At 52.4% G+C, this 17,900-nt stretch overlaps 1 protein-coding gene across 6 annotated transcripts in view; it reads left to right on the top strand.

The window, feature by feature from the left end:
• ESYT2 (extended synaptotagmin 2) overlaps window positions 1–17,900 on the top strand; it is a 76,683-nt gene that overhangs the window by 46,476 nt on the left and 12,307 nt on the right. For 4 of the 6 annotated variants that reach the window (XM_047763635.1, XM_047763632.1, XM_047763636.1 and 1 more), the window contains 7 exons: window positions 2,791–2,967; window positions 3,803–3,885; window positions 5,427–5,475; window positions 6,765–6,854; window positions 7,480–7,575; window positions 9,038–9,139; window positions 17,694–17,768. In XM_047763635.1, the coding sequence (XP_047619591.1) occupies window positions 2,791–2,967; window positions 3,803–3,885; window positions 5,427–5,475; window positions 6,765–6,854; window positions 7,480–7,575; window positions 9,038–9,139; window positions 17,694–17,768 (672 nt within the window). Of the gene's footprint in view, window positions 1–2,790; window positions 2,968–3,802; window positions 3,886–5,426; window positions 5,476–6,764; window positions 6,855–7,479; window positions 7,576–9,037; window positions 9,140–12,792; window positions 12,856–17,693; window positions 17,769–17,900 lie in introns of all 6 variants that reach the window. The other 2 variants (XM_047763633.1, XM_047763634.1) reach the window with 2 other exon arrangements.

Below are 17,900 nucleotides of genomic sequence, written 5' to 3' on the forward strand. Positions count from 1 at the left end.
GGTGTTTGTTGAAGTCGCTGTGGACAGTGCCCCCCCCCCCCCACTCTTCCTGGGTAAATCACCTCTCAGTACCAGTGCCCACGCCAACAAACATGCACGAGCTTTCCTGTGTATCTTTAAAGTAACAACACCCCAGCCACTCGGGCCCAAGTTATTTATATTGTTGGCATTCAGAGATTTGCTGGCACACCATGGGTGCCATAGGGATGTCCTTTTTCCTTAATTTAAGATGGATGTAGCATTTCATCTCTAAAAATGCAGGCCTGCCTTTCCAGGTGAAATGCCCGTGCCCCTTGGCCACTAGGCTTTGTTCTCTGTGTACAGGTGGCCATCTCAGCCTGCCTGGGTCCAAACTCCATCACTGTGTGGGGTTTAAAAGCTGGGGCTGCTCAAATGTGTGGCTAGATGACCTGCCCATTAGACATGTGAAAATATAATCAGGCAATTTTGTTTGTTAAGGTTTTAGGAGTTCCCTTTGTGGCTCAGTGGAAACAAATCTGTCTAGGAACCATGAGGTTGCGGGTTTGATCCCTGGCCTCGCTCAGTGGGTTAAGGATCTGGTGTTGCCATGAGCTGTGGTGTAGATCATGGACGCGGCTTGGATCCCGAGTTGCTGTGGCTCTGGCGTAGGCCGGTGGCTGCAGCTCCAATTAGACCCCCAGCCTGGGAACCTCCACATGCTGTGGGTGCGGCCCTTAAAAAAAAAAAAAAAAAGAAAAAAGTTTTAAAAGTGTACTTGTCTGTAAAATGATGTATCTTCCTATGCTGATTGCGTCAGGATGTTACCTGGTAGTTATTTTTAAAGTGTGGGGTAGAATACTACCAAAAGGTAACTCTACCACCTGTGTTTGCCTCGAAAGAAATAGGAGTGGGTTTTTGTTTGTTTTTTGTTTTTAGGCCTGCACTCGCGGCGTATGGAGGTTCCCAGGGTAGGGGTCAAATCAGAGCTGTAGCCACCAACCGCAGCCACAGCAACACCAGATCCGAGCCACGTCTGCGACCTACACCCCAGCTCGTGGCAACACAGGATCCTTAACCCACTGAGCGAGGCCAGGGCTCAAGCCTGCGTCCTCATGGGTGCTAGTCAGATTCGTTTCCACTGAGCCACATGGGAACTCCTGGAGTGGATATTTTTAATTTTATCAAGTAAACGTTTTAGGAAAAGAGAATTATGTTTAAAGTCCGTGAGTTGTATGTATCTTGAGTTTCAGTTTCCCATCCATAAAATAGGTTTAAAGACAATATTTCATAGAAATTGTTGTTCTAAAAATCAGTGTGATCTGTGCATATCAAGGGCTTAGGAACATCTCATTTCTCCTCTAAGTGCTAGTTACCACTGCACTTACCACCCCCTATGACTAGTTATCACGACACTTAGCACTCCCTATGACTAGTTACCATGGCACTTACCACTCCCTCTGAGTAGTTAACTATGGTAGTTACTACTCCCTATGACTAGTTACCACGGCACTACCACTTCCCCATCACTGGTTTCCACTGCACTCACCACTGCCTATCACTAGTTACCACTCCCTATGACTAGTTACCATGGCCCTTACCACTCCCTATGACCAGTTACCACGGCCCTTACCACTCCCTATGACTAGTTAACCACGGCCCTTACCACTCCCTATGACTAGTTAACCACGGCCCTTACCACTCCCTATGACTAGTTAACCACGGCCCTTACCACTCCCTCTGACTAGTTAACCACGGCCCTTACCACTCCCTATGACTAGTTAACCACGGCCCTTACCACTCCCTATGACCAGTTACCACGGCCCTTACCACTCCCTATGACCAGTTACCACGGCCCTTACCACTCCCTATGACCAGTTACCACGGCCCTTACCACTCCCTATGACTAGTTAACCACGGCCCTTACCACTCCCTATGACTAATTAACCACGGCCCTTACCACTCCCTATGACCAGTTACCACGGCCCTTACCACTCCCTCTGACCAGTTACCACCGCACTTACCACTCTCTATGACAAGTTAACCACTAGGCCCTTACCACTCCCTCTGACTAGTTACCACGGCCCTTACCACTCCCTATGACCAGTTACCACGGCCCTTACCACTCCCTATGACTAGTTAACCACGGCCCTTACCACTCCCTCTGACTAGTTAACCACGGCCCTTACCACTCCCTCTGACTGGTTAACCACGGCCCTTACCACTCCCTCTGACTGGTTAACCACGGCCCTTACCACTCCCTCTGACTGGTTAACCACGGCCCTTACCACTCCCTATGACTAGTTACCACGGCCCTTACCACTCCCTCTGACTAGTTAACCACGGCCCTTACCACTCCCTCTGACTAGTTAACCACGGCCCTTACCACTCCCTATGACTAGTTAACCACGGCCCTTACCACTCCCTATGACTAGTTACCACGGCCCTTACCGCTTCCCCATCACTGGTTACCATGACTCTTATCGCTGCTGAAGCGGGCCTATTTGGGGTGTCATCTCACCTCTTCTTGCCGTCCTGCCCAGCTCGAGCTGGGGTCCCTGGGCGCAGGGTCCCCCCGGGGCCTCCCCTAGGAGGGGTCTGGAGGAGTGGGCCGCTCACGCCGGCTCCTCCCGCCCGGCCTCCTGGCGGTGCCCCTCTGACGCCCTCGTCCCGCCCGCTCTGCTGCTCCGCAGCCCTGCCCCTGACGACGCCTCCCCCGTCGGCGCGCTCTGCTGCGCCGCAGGAGGATCTGGGTTGTTCCCTCGCGCAGCCTTTGTCCCCTGCCTGTCAGGCGGGCCAGCGAGCAGTCGGCCGTGTCCCCCTCCTTTCCAGGGTGTCCTCAGGATCCACTTTATTGAAGCTCAGGACCTTCAGGGGAAGGACACTTACCTGAAGGGGCTTGTCAAGGGCAAGTCGGACCCGTATGGAGTCCTTCGAGTTGGCAACCAGATCTTCCAGAGCAAGGTCATCAAGGAGAGCCTCAGCCCCAAGTGGAACGAGGTGTATGAGGTGAGGCGAGCCTGGGGCTGCTGCCGCTCGTGCCCCGATTCGGACTCCACGCCTGCCACGGGCCTGTGGTCGGTTAGCTGGCAGTTGAAACTCTGTTTGCTTAAACTTCCCGTCTTTCCAAATACTGGACCTTACGAGTTCCTGCTGTGGCACAGTGGGCTAAGAACCCGACTGCAGCAGCTCAGGTCACTGCAGAAGCGCGGGTTCGATCCCTGGCCCGGGAACTTCCATGTGCCGTGGGTGTGGCCGTAAAGTTAAAAAAAAATTCCAAAACTTCAGTCACATCAAGCTGTCACAATGAGTGAAGGCCACTCGCACACACAGATGTGCACAACGTTACGGTTAACTCTGCACTGTTTGGTGACTTTTCATTTACTGCTGCTGGACTTCTCTACGTAATCAGTCAGCGCAGCCATTCACTCGAAGAGCTGCCATCATTTCTTTACCCGAAGAGACCCGGGCCTTTAGGTCCAGCAGCACGACCGGTACTGTAGGAACGGCTTGGGAACTTACTTCTCTTCTCTGGCCACGGTTCCCCCGGATAGGACGCTCCTCAGAGCCGAATGGCTGCATCAGCCGTTAGGCGGTTTTGAGAGAACGGCTAAGTGGCGGTGAGCGGGTCGCTAGTGGTTCCCCCCCAAGGCCAGCACCGGCCGAGGCTGCTGCAGGGGTGGCGGGACGACCGAGCCTGTGAGCCCGATAACGGGGAGCCGAGCAGACCGTTGCCCCCCCCCCCCCGCCCCCAGGAAGACACATGCTGATGTTTGCTGCGATCCCGTGCTCCGTGGAGACACCCCGCGTGAAGTGTGAACTAAGCACGGGTTGTACCTTTCAGGCTTTGGTCTACGAGCATCCTGGGCAGGAGTTGGAGATCGAGCTGTTTGATGAAGACCCAGACAAGGACGACTTTCTCGGGAGGTAACTCCTTCACGACTGAGGGGGGCAGAGGCCTGCTCTGCCGCTTCCATGCCCACGCTTCCGTGTATGATGCAGCTTGAGGAATGGGTTCAGGTGCACTTAACGTGTGTGTAGATATATGGCTCTTGGATGGGACGTTTGTTTCGCTGTGGATGACTTAAAGACTTAAAACATACCTTGTTCCTAAAAAGTGTCACATTTACGTAAGAAAAGGGAAGCCTCTAGAACTGGGTCCATCACAGCAACCACTTGCCACGTGTTGCTGTGTCAATTAAGTTGGTTAAAGTTAAACAAAACTTGGAGCTCCGGTCGCGGCTCAGCGGACACGAATTTGACTGTCGTCCGTGAGGACACAGGTTCGATCCCTGGCCTTGCTCAGTGGGGTGAAGGATCCGGCGTGGCCGTGAGCTGTGGTGTAGGTCGCAGATGTGGCTTGGATCTCACGTTGCTGTGGCTGTGGTGTAGGCTGGCGGCTACAGTTCCAATTCGACCCCTAGCCTGGGAACCTCCATATGCCACGGATGCGGCCCTAAAAAGACAAAAAAAAAAGCTAAACAAAATTTAAAATTCCCTCTCTCAGTTGTGCTGCTCCATTTTAAGTGCTCAATAGCCCCGCGGGGCCCCAGACGCAGCCCAGCTCCCCAGTCACTGCACCGTGCAGGCAGCTTCCCTCCAGACAGTAGAGGCGGGTTTTTAAACATTTGATTTGTCACTGGGTTCCGGGCAGGGACGGGGAGATAGACGTCCACATCGTGCCTGTATACTGGTTTGTTTACATAAATTGAACGACCAGTGCAGCTGAAAGAAATGAGCTCTCCAAAAACACACTTCATCCTCCTCTTCATTATTTAACAGAATTTCTTCCCAAAAGATTTAGGGATCGGTGACCTCGTGCAGGTCTGGCTTCATCAAGAATGGCCTGTGTATGATGCTGTGACCTCAGAATTCATTCACGAGATAGTTTAAGAAGGAGCAACCAGAAGATTTTAGGCAAGGCAGTGCACAGATGAGCCCTGCCCTTCAGTTAGATGAGGTTGCCAGGGATTGAGGCCGGGAACTGCAGGCCGCCAGAGGCCCTTGGCGTCAGGCGGGAGCTCGTCTCTGGCCCCGGGGGCTGGCTCCATTCTCCAGGGCCGAGCAGGGCTGCCGGGAGGTGACTGGGGACCCGCTGTCTGGGACGTGCCGAACACAAGTCACTGGGCAGAGCTGAGGTGCGAGGCTGGGAGGTGGTGGCTGAGCCGCAGAGACAGGTGGAGAGCGTGTCAGGCAGAGGGCCTTGTGGCCCCTTGGAAATGCCTGGGGGGGGGGGGCCACCGGCTCTCAAAGGCCGTGACCTCGGCTTTGACGCACCTGTCCCACCTCCCAGCCTCCTCGTCTCTCTTCAGTCAGTGAGGAAGCTTGGGAAGAAATCTGTTTCTTAATAAACTGTCGCACTTTGTAGTATTTCTGGAGTCCTTTGTCATAGACGGATGCTTCAGGTTAATTGAGCTGTCAGAAATGTGTTTCTATGTCCTAAAGCTTTTGTGTTGTTATTTCTATAGTCTTATGATTGACCTCATTGAAGTTGAGAAGGAGCGCCTTTTAGACGAAGTAAGTTTCCTCTGAGAATTGTTCTGCTTCCTGAGTGTTGACCTACTGCTGCCCCCACCCCGTAATGGTCTGGGACGCTGGCGTCGGCGCACAGATGCGGAGCGCTCAGGCCTTCTGGTAACAGCAAAGCGAAACCAAGTCAGTTTCAGAGCCAAACAGGCTCCTGTGTACGGACACTCAAGTCCCCAAGGATCCAGACACACCGCAGCTTCGTCTCAGGCAGGCACACTCTTCAGAGTCAGGGCAGAGCCTGGGAGGAACTCCCCAGTCAGGGGCATCGTTCAGACGGCTGGCATTTGTGGTAGAGCCGGCGAAGTGCAGCCAAGGAGAAACTGTCCCCGGAAGGGTACCCGCAAATGCAGTGCGAATTCCGGCAGCAGACGCTACTTCGGGCAAGACGTTGCTGTCAGAATAAAAGGATTAAAAAAGGAGTGTGGGAGTTCCCATCATGGCGCAGTGATTAACGAATCCGACTAGGAACCATGAGGTTGCAGGTTCGATCCCTGGCCTTGCTCCGTGGGTGAAGGATCCGGCCTTGCCGTGAGCGGTGGTGTAGGTCGCAGATGCGGCTTGGATCCCGCGTTGCTGTGGCTGTGGTGTAGGCCGGCGGCTACAGTTCCAGTTCGACCCCAGCCCGGGAACCTCCATATGCCACGGACGCGGCCCTAGAAAAGGCAAAAAAAAAAAAAAGGTCTGTGCCGCCTGCTGAAAGATGGGTGAGGTTGGAGAAGAAAGTCACTGTCGAGGTCGGCTCTCAGGGTCACACGGGGTCCTTCCCTGCACGTCAGCACACCCTTGATAAACTCCTGTGGCTTCCGTTGTGGGCCCGGGGCTGAGGGTGCAGGGGTGGGCACAGCAGGCAGAACCCTGTGCTTGGGTGTCTCGGCTCAGTGCTGGGGACCGCCCTCGATTCATTGCTCTTTTAAGCTGAACCAAGCGTGTGCTGTTTGCCGCGACGTAGTTGACGAACGAGAAGAAACCTGGTCGTGTGTCGGATGCTGACAGTATTTAGGAGCAGCGTTCTGTTCTCTCTCGGCCCCTCAGGGCTCTTGAAGCCCCGCGCAGAGCTTGGTAGTGCTGCGAAGGATGAGAGGACATTTGAGTCAGGCACGGATTAGGACTCAGTGAATGGCCATGTGTGGGCAGCCAGTGGGCGGTGTTGCGGGCGCCTGGGACCAGCAGCTGCTTCTCCGGCCTGGAGTGGACCCAGGCCTTGGAGTTTGCAGACGTGGTTTGGTTTGCGTGTCTGCTTCCGGGGCCTTGGCTGACCTCGGTCTTTCTCTCTCTAGTGGTTCGCCCTGGACGAGGTCCCCAAGGGAAAGCTGCACCTGAAGCTGGAGTGGCTCACGCTGGTGCCAAACGCCGTGAACCTCGAGAAGGTGCTGGGGGCCCCCGACAGCAGCAGCCTCTTGGTGCTGAGGGTTGCGATGAGTGTCTTCAGGCAGGGCCGCTGCTCTCGGAAAAAATCAGAGCAACAGCTTTGACGCTCGGACTGTAAATCACTGCGGTGGCATCAGGGATGCATGAGAGAAAACGCCTTTTTTAAGATCACACTTGTTTTGCACAGTCTTTACGCCTTGTGCTGGATATTGTGCAGGAGTCTGGGGAGCCCCGGGCCCCCTGGGTGCTCCGTGTCGTCACTTTGAATAGTCTTGCTATGTGCGGTCTCTCTGTATCACACATATTGGAGGCTTGCTTCTCTTCTTTTTTCCCCTTCTGTCTAGGGTCACGCCTGTGGCACGTGGATGTTCCCAGGCTAAGGGTCCCGTCGGGGCTGCAGCTGCCGGCCTGCTCCACAGCTCCAGGCCAGGCCGCGTCCTCAATCTCCGGAGCGAGGCCGGGGATGGAGCCTGCGTCCTCACGGATGCTGCATTGACTCCTCCACCTGCTGAGCCACAGCGGAAACGTCCGCGTTGCTTCGTGTCCTGACCCCTGTAGACGTTACCGGGCGGGAGTGGGCGAGAGCCGTGGGAACACCCGCTGAAGCTTTTCCCTTCCCCGTAGGTGCTGACAGACATCAGGGCCGACAAAGACCAAGCCACCGACGGGCTGTCCTCCTCGCTGCTCATCCTGTACTTGGACTCCGCGAGGAACCTTCCGGTAGGTGTTGGCAGAGCCCCCGCTCGCCTGCTCGGGGTTCCCACTGGTGGATCGCGGCGTGGCCCCGGTCGTTGGTGCTCTTCCCCGGCCCTCCAGCCCCGGAGGCGGCTGTGGGGAGGGAGGCACGCGTATCCTCTCGGCGAGTGTGGCGTTGTGGTTCACCTCTTACCGTGTGTCCAGACGGTGGCGTTCTCCTCACTCTGGCGAGTTCCCTCAGGAAACCTCCCGATCACCGTGTGGTTAGGGAAGAAGACAGATGATTCTGTAGGAAACCGCTCATGGTTTACGCCCAGTGCCTGAGCGTGAAAACCGCATCCCTTTGGCTTGGGAGTAAAATGAACCAGAGTCCGTCCTGGCGGTCGCGCGGCGGGGATGTGCGCGGCTCCTGGCCCAGAGTGCCTGCTCCTCCTGGGGCGCGGCAGAGTGGGAGGCTCTTCGAGGAAGCTGGGCGGGCTGGTTTCCAGGAGAACGACCGGAAGCGTGGAGGGAAAAGCGCTGCTGCGATGCTCCCTGGGCACCGAGGACAGTGGGCCACCTGCAGGGGTGGCATCGTGTTGACAGTGCTTGGAGGGTTTATTCCCTTGTGCAGCCGCCGGCCTCTTGCTGCATTTCATCGTGGCAGAGGCCATTGTCTGAACAAAACGTGGCCCCTGCCACCAGAGGCAGCCTGTTCCTCCCGAGACTGGAGTGGGTGCCCGTGTGCCCCGCGCATTTGCAGACGGCCTCCCGGTGGCTGTGTCCTCGGGGCAGGTGGACGTCTGTGTGTGTGACCTCAGCCTGGTCACACTGCACTGTGCCTTCCCTTTGGGAGGTGCACCCCCTCGTTCTCCTTTCAAGAGTTGAAAATTGTGCCTTCCTCGGGCTTTGCTCGAAAGCGAAGCCAGTGGGTTGTGTATATCTCCATGTTTTATTTCAGGGTTTCAAGTTTTACAGCTCTGCCTGATTTTCTCCTTTTTCCACCTTGGGAAGATGTGCTTGAACCCTGAGTGTGAAACGCATGTAACTGTTCTTTTCCTTTCAGTGAAGATTTGACCTTCCTGCAGAATTGCTTGTATGGGAGAACGCTTCATTTTAATCGCAGGACAGCCGTTTATAAGGCCTGATGGAAGGGACGGTGTTGTAGATTCTAGGATATAGAAAACCGGTGGTGGATTGGGCCTCTCTTTAGAGCTACGTGTTTTACAGCATTCAGTGGAAATTTGAGTAGCATCACGGAAGCAAAAGGCAGACAGGAAAGCAGGTGCATTAACCTGCTTTTACAAGGGCACTTGTGCACGAGGCCACTCCAGCCGTCCGGGCAGAGCCGCCACCTGCTGGGCCATTGCACACGGGGTGCCCACGTTGGCCCCGTGCTGGGGGTTCTTTGATCTGCCTGTTGCCTCCTGGTTCTCGGTGCTGCTGTGCCTTCATTGACCACAATCCACCCCTCTCTGCTTTCTCCTCCCGTTTCCACGTCCCCAAGAGTATCTACGAGGGAGACTTTGGGTGTGGCTACTTAAAAGAGAGGCGAGCGTCGGGACTAGTGTTTTGTGAAAATACTGCCTCAGTCTATAGAGCACTCTTTGTGAGTTCTCCGTGTTCCTTCTCCTTGTGGTTTGGTGGAGGCTGCTAGAATGTGGGCTGGGCTTCTCGTGCCATCACTCGGTGGCGGGTGACCTGCATGCTCGAGCACTCTTTGTGCGTTCTCCGTGTTCCTTGTCCTTGTGGTTTGGTGGAGGCTGCTAGAATGTGGGCTGGGCTTCTCGTGCCATCACTCGGTGGCGGGTCACCTGCGTGCTTTTACGTCCTGCACGGCCTCAGTTCTGTGCCTGCTGCTTTCGTGCCTGTTCTGCAGAACATAACGCTGCTGTAGCTGACGTCGCCGACCATGTCCGATGACAGGGTGCCACGAGGGAGCCTTGGGATCCTACACTTCTCTGGGCCCACAAAAATATTTTAACACTCATCTGAGGATGCAGTTCCTGCTGTAGCTCAGCAGCTTAAGAACCCAACCAGTACCCGTGAGGACATGGGCTCGGTCCCTGGCCTCACTCAGCGGGTGAAGGATCTGGCGTTGCTGTGGCCGTGGTGCAGGCCGGCAGCTGTAGCTCAGATTCGACCCCTAGCCTGAGACCTTCCATATGCTGCAGGTGCGGCCCTAAAAAGACAAAAAAAAAAAAAAAATTTCATCTGAGGAAGAAATGAAGCTATAATGATTGAGATGGATTTGTATGTGGTTCATCTCAGTGTGAGACGTGCATATTTCTTTGAGCGTTTTCAAAAAACTTGCTTACATCCACTTTCTCCTCCTGATGAGATGCAGCAGTGTCAGGGCTGGGCTCTTCCTCAGGTCCTTGGGCCCACGAGGGCCGTCCCTGCAGGCAGAGTCCCTGCTGCTCTGAAGGCGCCAGCTCCTCCTCCTCGGCGGCGTTGAGCAGAGCACCTCGGAGAGAACCAGCGCGCAGCGATTTTGTGATTCACTTCTGAGGAACTTCAAGAATTTCCTGGGGTGGACCACTGGGAGTTTCTCACTGTTCTCTGGGAAGCGGATTTTCATCTCACGCGTTTCCCTGGGGCCTTGCTCGGGTGCCTTGATTCCTGGCACTTGCTTGGGGGTCCGAGGAAGCCACCAGCGGCTTAGTCGTTCGTCTAGGAACGAATGATTGATTTCATCCAAGAACTGGTGAGGTTTTTGAAGCTCACTTGGCCCTTGCCTCTAATGGTGGCCGCGCTCTGCAGTTTCGAAGCGTTTTCCTTTCTGTCCTCATGTATTCTCAGTGTAGCCACCTTCTCAAGGGGGGGGGGCAGAACTGGAGGAACACGTATTCCGTCCCATTTTGTAGATGAGGACCGTCCAGCGCCTGAGGGCGGTGAGCTGCCGAGGCCCCGCGCCCGCCCTGCCCACCTGCTGGCCCGTGAGCGGCCGGCTGCCGTGCGCCTGGGCGGCGGTTTGCCCTCGCCGTCGGGGGGCTCCTTAGTGGAAAGCTGTACTGAGAGCCGTTGTAAACGACAGCCTGGCTCTGCTGCCCGGGGTCGTTTTCCATCACGGCTTCTCTTGAAGGGAGGTATTTCTGACCTTGTGTCAGGACTTTTTCAGTTGCTTGGTCTTGTTTGGCTGAGTCGTTGCTGGGTTTCCAGTCCGGCTTGCCTCCCACCCGTCATCAAAACCACACACGCTGCTTGATGCGCCACGCAGAGACGCGAGCCGAGTGCTCTACAGAAGCAGTCCGAGGAGGTGGCTTCCGTCCTGCATTTGGGTGTCAGCGTGACGTGTGGTCCGTCCTGTCCTGTCCCCCCCGCTGCCCCCGGGGCGGATCCCAGTGCCATTTGCAGCAAAGCCACTGGACGGCTGCCGCCTGCTGTGTGCTTCCCTTTTGCTCCTTAGACACCAGTGTGTCACCCCAGCGGGCCTGTCTGAAAGCCCGCTGGAGGCGGCCTCTTGATTCTGGGCCTCAGCTCAGCCCTCCTCCTTTGGGCCACGTGTTTTCTTTTGACTCCCAGAGGCCGGTTCAGAACGGAGGCCTCCGTGACCACTTCCCGAGCCCTTTCCACGGGCACAGCTCCTGTGGTCTCCAGCCTCACGGTCACATCTCAGATGAGGAGATGGGGCCCTGAGACGCGCGACCCAGGGTCCCGGCTGGGAAGCAGCAGGGTTGGGATGTGACCTCCGCTGGGAGCCCCAGCGCCCGCGTCCCCCACCCTCCTGTCTAGTCTATCCTTGTGCAAAGCGAATTTGTCCTCACTCTGTTCAGTCTGTAAGCTCGTAATGCCGTGGCTGGGGTTCATCTGAGAGGAGGTGGGGCTGCGCTACCTTCCAGGTGAAAATGCCGGGGAGGACACGGAAGCCCGTGCGTGTGCCGACGGCAGGTGCTCTGAAGGTCACCCCAGCTCTCACCTTGAGAAGGCGCAAGTGGCCACTGCGGCCTCCCTCACCGGGCCCGCCTGAATGTTCCCCTCTGCCTCACCCCCGCCGCCGGAGCAGCTCCCCACGCCCTCACGCGGCCCCCATTGCGCCCTAATCCACGCCCCTCCCTGGTGCACTGGGAGCATGTGGTGCAGGGTGGGGCCCGAGGGCACCGATGCTGGCCGCACACCGTGCTCCTCACCCCAGGGCAGCAGCCTCCCCTGGCCCCGCCTGATCCGATGGGTCCCGTGTTTCAGGCTGCTTCATAAATGATAAAATTCCACTTGACGTTAATTATAACTAAAGTGCTCAAAGATTTCATCTTAATCCTCAAAGGAGCTTACAAAACAACGCAGGCTTGCCCATTTTTAAGGTCAAGAAAGAAATGGGTTTTAATTATTTATTTATTTATTTATTTATTTTTGGGTCTTTTTTGCCATTTCTTGGGCCGCTCCTGCGGCATATGGGAGGTTCCCAGGCTAGGGGTCGAATCGGAGCTGTAGCCACCGGCCTACACCAGGGCCACAGCAACGTGGGATCCGAGCCGCGTCTGCCACCTACACCACAGCTCACGGCAATGCCGGATCCTTAACCCACTGAGCAAGGGCAGGGACCGAACCCACAACCTCATGGTTCCTAGTCGGATTCGTGAACCACCACGCCACAACGGGAACTCCCCAAAAATGAGTTTTTAAAGATCAATGAAAGTAGTGCATAAAGCCACAGAGATAGGACTTCAAAGTGAGGAGGAACTTTCGAGGTGACCTCATCAGCCTCGCATTTTACACTCGGAACAGAAAGGGGGCAGAGTCGATCGGGCCCCCCTTCTGCTGTGGTGTTTCCCGAGAAGGTGAAGCTCAGAAGGAGGAAAAGTAGCATTAATTCGCTGGCGTGGGGTAGGATTTGGTTTGAGAGCAGTTTGGGCCCATTCATTTCTTCTTCAGGTAAAACCTTTAGGAATGTGGGTGATATCTTAGGGGTTTATTCAAGCAAAGGATAGCAAATAGAACCCTTTCCTAAAGTGTCACTCTTGGATTTTTCAAATCCCAAAGACAGGAGGGGTGAGGCGTGAAAGACTAGTAGTCACAAGGGGTAAGGACGTGTGTTTGATATTTCTAGATTAGAGGTTTGGTCTAAGATAAAATCTTGGGCATAAAGAATCATTTTAAACATGATTTTTACGTGTGTGTGTGTGTGTAATTCTTGGTGGTTTTTGTTTAAAGTTTTTTTTTTTGTTCTCATAAATGTTCATGTCATTAACCTTTACATAATTTCCCTCATTGCATGTTTCATTAACCCTTTTTTGGTATATTCATTTTCTTCTGACTTGAAAGAGTAACCCATTAGAATTTAACGCTGATGTCTTGAAGAAGGCTGCAATTCAGAAAGCTTTAAAGGTAAACTAATAGTTTTCCTTTCGAAACTTAATTGAAGCATATTGAAAGAGATGATGCTTTAACCCTTGTAGATTTTTGACAGATTCTTTCCAAAGTAATAGAGGAATTATTTGTTTAGTTGGAGAAGGCCTACATTTACAGTCCAAGAATTAGAAGTTAGAAGAGCTTGAGTCAACTTTGAAGATAAATGATGCAAAATATCAATATGATAAATCAGACTTCTGTCCTGTGAGCCTGGGGCAGCAGTATCTAAGGTGGTTATAAAACATCTGTACTTTAATTGGATTTGAATTTATTTGTGAGATGGTATAATAGAAATTCTGTTTAAAGTTTTAAACAGTTTTTAGATCACGTTTAAGACGTGTGCCAGCGCACGGTGCCTTTCTGTTCTGAAATCACCTCTTCCAATATGCTGAGTTAGGGCCGCGTCTCTGGGCTGGTGACCTCATGGCTTTTGGGGCTGCTGGGTGACAAATCATTACATTCCATTAAATGAGGTATATTGAAAACTAAGCTCCACTCCCTAAAATGAGTACTTTCTGGCTAGATCGTTAAAGGTTTTTTATAACTTAAAAATGTTTTATTATTTTTTCTTTGATTTCTTTGAACATCTTAGGCTTAAATATTTGGGAGGGGGTGAGGGATTGAATGTAATCATTTTAGGAAAATTCTATCGAGGAGTTCCATCGTGGCGCAGTGGAAACAAATCCACCTAGGAACCATGAGGTTGCGAGTTCAATCCCTGGCCTCGCTCAGTGGGTTTAGGATCGGCTACAGCTCTGATTAGACCCCTAGCCTGGGAATCTCCATATGCCACAGGTGCAGCCCTTAAAAGCAAGAAGGAAAAAAAAAAAGTTCTATCCAAAGGAATCAGGAATGGTTTTTAATCACTTTCATCCAAAGAATAAGTTTACTTGCAAAAGTGAAGAAGACTAACATTCTTTAATGCAGTGGTTGTTAAGCCTCTGCCGCACCCGCTCCTTTGGCGCTCAGCCGGCACAGTCCTCACCAGAACGCGGGCGGGGCCCCAGCCTCAGCCCTTCCTCACCGTGTCCTCGATCTCGAAGGTTCTGACCGACAGAGCGTAATGTTATGGGCACGAAGGCTCTGCGGTTAGACTAGACTCTGGGCTTGAGCCTCAGCCCATGTGCTCACCAGTGGGACGCACTGCGGGCTGCTGAGTCCTCCCTGCTGTGTTCGGAGAGCAGAGGTGATACGCTCCTCTACTGGAGTATCGAGGGAGTTAAGTGAGATCGCGTGAAAACGCATAATGTGTGTGTTTTTAATTGTTAGCTCATCTGAGCCTGACAGCTGGGTTCTGGACATGGCGTTATACCCATTTTGTAGACATAAAAACTGAGGTCAGATAAATGAAATATGTAGATCCCAGTAATCCAGTGGTGGGAAGCTGAGATTTAAATTCAAGGCAGTCTGACCTAAAAGCTCATATTTTCATTACACTTCATGTCACTTACTTGTGATGGTGCCTTTTGAATGTTGCATCCTGACAGAAAACTTAGTCACCGATTTAACCTTATTTCGTAGAATCTGAAACACCATCTTTTTTTTTTTTTCCCTTTAGGGCATATGGAGGCTTCCAGGCTAGGGGTCCAGTGGGAGCTAAAGCTGCCAGGCTACGCCACAGCCACAGCCACATCAGATCCAAGCCGAGTCTGCCAGCTGACACCACAGCTCACTGCAACGCCAGCTCCTGAGCGAGGCCAGGGGTCGAACCCGCAACGTCTTGGTTCCTAGTCAGATTCATTTCCACTGTGCCATCATGGAAACTCCTAAACCACCATCCACTTTAAGTACAATTAGCTCTCTGGATCCACGGGTTTCCCATCCATGGATTCAACCAACCTGGGATTGAAAACATCCTGGGAAGAAAAAATTTACAGAAAGTTCCAGGAAGCCTCATTTACCTAGTATTTACACCTGCTTACGTAACACTTAGACGTTGTTAGGTGTTACCTTCCGTCTCAGGACGGTGTAAATTATACAGAGGCTAGTACCAGGTCATTGCGGAGAAGGCGGTTTTTGTTTTTTTGTTTTTAGTTGATTGACAATGTTGGGTTAATTTCTGCTGTTCAGCAGAGGGACCCAGTCACACGTATATATGCATTCTTTTTCGCAAATTCTTCTCTATCGTGCTCTGTCACAAAAGATTGGCCACGGCTCCCTGTGCCGTAAGTGAGCTGCAGAAGGGACTTGAGCATCCTCGGAGTCTGGTGTCCTGGAGGGTCTTGGTCCCAGTCCCCCCAGAGCCTGAGGGTGCTGGTACACCATTATTCATATGCTGTTACGAAGAAAACAAGGAGCTCTTTAAGGGTCGATAGTGTTTCTTTTATACTTATTGAAGGAAAGTTTAGACTTCGGGTACACACGGATTCTTGTCACGTCGCTCATAACACACAAAAGGAAAGTATAGGCCGAATCCATTGGTGAGGATGTGAGGTCTGCCGCTTTGCTGTCATCTGCCCCAAAGCGGGCACTAGGTCCTCAAATTTTTTTTTTTTTTTTGACTTTTTGTCATTTCTTGGGCCACTCTCACGGCACATGGAGGTTCCCAGGCTAGAGGTCCAATCGGAGCTGTAGCCGCCAGCCTACACCACAGCTCACGGCAACACTGGATCCTTCACCCACTGAGCAAGGCCAGGGATGGATAACCCGCAACCTCATGGCTCCCAGTCAGATTCGTTAACCACTGAGCCACGATAGGAATGCCTAGAGTCCTCAATTTTAAGATTCATTTTGGTTTCAGAGATGTTAGAGAGTTAGAAAAAAAGGAGAGGGGTGTATTGAAATTGATAAGCTACAGTAAACCTCCAGAAATGAATGGCTACTTTTTCAGAGATTACTTAAGTACATTAGTTAAACTCTGCTTCTGTATCAATTACTCAAAGGTAGCAGTAGCTTAAGTAAGATAGTTCATTTCCTTTTTTTTTTTGCCTTTTTTCTTTTTAGGGCCACACCCGCGACATATGGAGGTTCCCAGGCTAGGGGTCGAATCGGAGCTGTAGCCGCCGGCCTACACCCACAGCCAGGGCAACTCGGGATCTGAGCCGCATCTGTGACCTACACCACAGCTCATGGCAACACCGAATCTCTAACCCGCTGAGCAAGACTAGGATTTGAACCTGTGTCCTCATGGATGCTAGTCAGATTCGTTTCTGCTGAGCATGATGGGAACTCCAGTTTATTTCCTTTGAATGTGACAGAATTCTGGCCTGTGATTTTTGTGGCGCTCAGGGCCTCCAGCCAAAAGGGGCCACAGCAAAGGCGATGCCTGACTACTCGGGGGCTTCGGAGATGGACTCCGTGTGGCAGAGGGTCTGTGCTCTGCTCGACTCCAGGGCCCCCTGTGCGGGGAAGGAGGAGAAGTGGATTTGGGGAGTAGAATCTTCTCCCGCAGTAGTCCGTAGCTGTGGATTCTTTTAACAGTATTTATTTCATTTTGCAGAATTCATGCACATCAAAATGATGAACCAGAAAATAGATAATCGCAGTAGGTTTGGGCTAGTAGTATTTTATTCTAATAATCATGAACTTGACACCTCTTTGTTGCTGCAGTGTTGAGGGTTGACTCTAAAATCATTCAACCTAAAAACATTTTGTGACCTTCTCATTAATTTCGACTAACGCAGATATTTAACCGCTGCTGCTTGTGGGGCTAAGTTATAAATAAACCTCATGTCCCGTGTACCTCGCATTTTACTGTCTTCTTTTATCTGCTCTGTGCTGAAGTGTGCTTCCTAGTAGTTTCCTTTCCTCACTGTTGTTCATTGCATTTATACTTGCTTAATATAATGCGATTTTTTTTTTTTTTTAAAGGGCGGCACCCGCGGCCTATGGAGAGTCCCAGGCTAGGGGCTGAATCGGAGCTGCAGCCGCCAGCCTACACCACAGCCACAGCAACGCGGGATCCAAGCCACACCTGCGACCTACACCCCATCGCATGGCAACCCTGGACCACCTGACCCACTGAGTGAGGCCAGGGATTGAACCCGCGTCCTCATGGGTACTGGTTGGGTTCGTTAACCACTAAGCCACAGCGGGAATTCCGCTATAATGCAATTTAGATTGACATTTATTCTCCCAGTCAAAATTACTCAGCAGCTGCTAAGCAAGATTGGACACCTGATAACGAGGCGTGTGAACAGAAGATACTAAATTAAAAACCACAGAGCTCCTCTTGTGGCGAAACGGGACTGGCGCCATCTTGAGAGCCCTGAGACGCAGGTTCGATGCCCAGCACAGTGGGTTAAGGATCCAGTGTTGCTGCAGCTGTGCAGGTGGCAGCTGTGGCTCAGATCTGATCCCTGGCCCGGGAATTCCACATGCCACGGGATGGCCAAAAAAGAAAAAAAAAGGGGGGGGGAACCCCTATGAAGGCATGTCTCTGACACTTGAGTATTTTGCGATTCCAACCAGAAGATTCTGCTGAGTCTCACGCATTCACAGTTTTCCTTCTTGGGCTTGTCTGTTTCCGTTTGCGGCACTTTGTTCATTTTATAACTCTGGTAAAATAAGTCTTGAAGCTGGAATAAGCCTTAAAGATTTTCAGAAGATTCCATTCTTCCAAAGTAGCCTGCTTTAAAAGTAATAGACCTTCCTGTTTTAAAATGGTTAGCAAAGTTTCCCTCATTGATTTTTATGTAGCTACAATTATGGCTTTGGGAGTGTGCTTAGCCATTAATTGTTTTCCCGTTAAATTGTTCCTGGATGCTCCCTGTAACTGAAGTATCAGACATACATACACGTGACTGTTAATGTAAGCCAGTGATTCCATTTCAGGATGCCTTTATTTACTTTGTCTGTTTTTTGGTTTTGGATAGTCAGGGAAGAAAATGAACAGCAACCCAAGCCCTCTCGTCCAGATGTCCGTTGGTCACAAGGCCCAGGAGAGCAAGGTAAGGCGCCGACACAGCCGGGCTCCCGGGGCGTGGGGAGGGCAGCAAGACTGCTGACCTCTGTGTCTTTCTTACGTCGGTCCTTTGATAAACCTGCTTAATTCACTATCAAATACATCCGTCTGAAAGTAA

Source organism: Phacochoerus africanus, chromosome 16 (assembly GCF_016906955.1).
Source record: "Phacochoerus africanus isolate WHEZ1 chromosome 16, ROS_Pafr_v1, whole genome shotgun sequence".
NCBI lineage: Eukaryota > Metazoa > Chordata > Mammalia > Artiodactyla > Suidae > Phacochoerus > Phacochoerus africanus.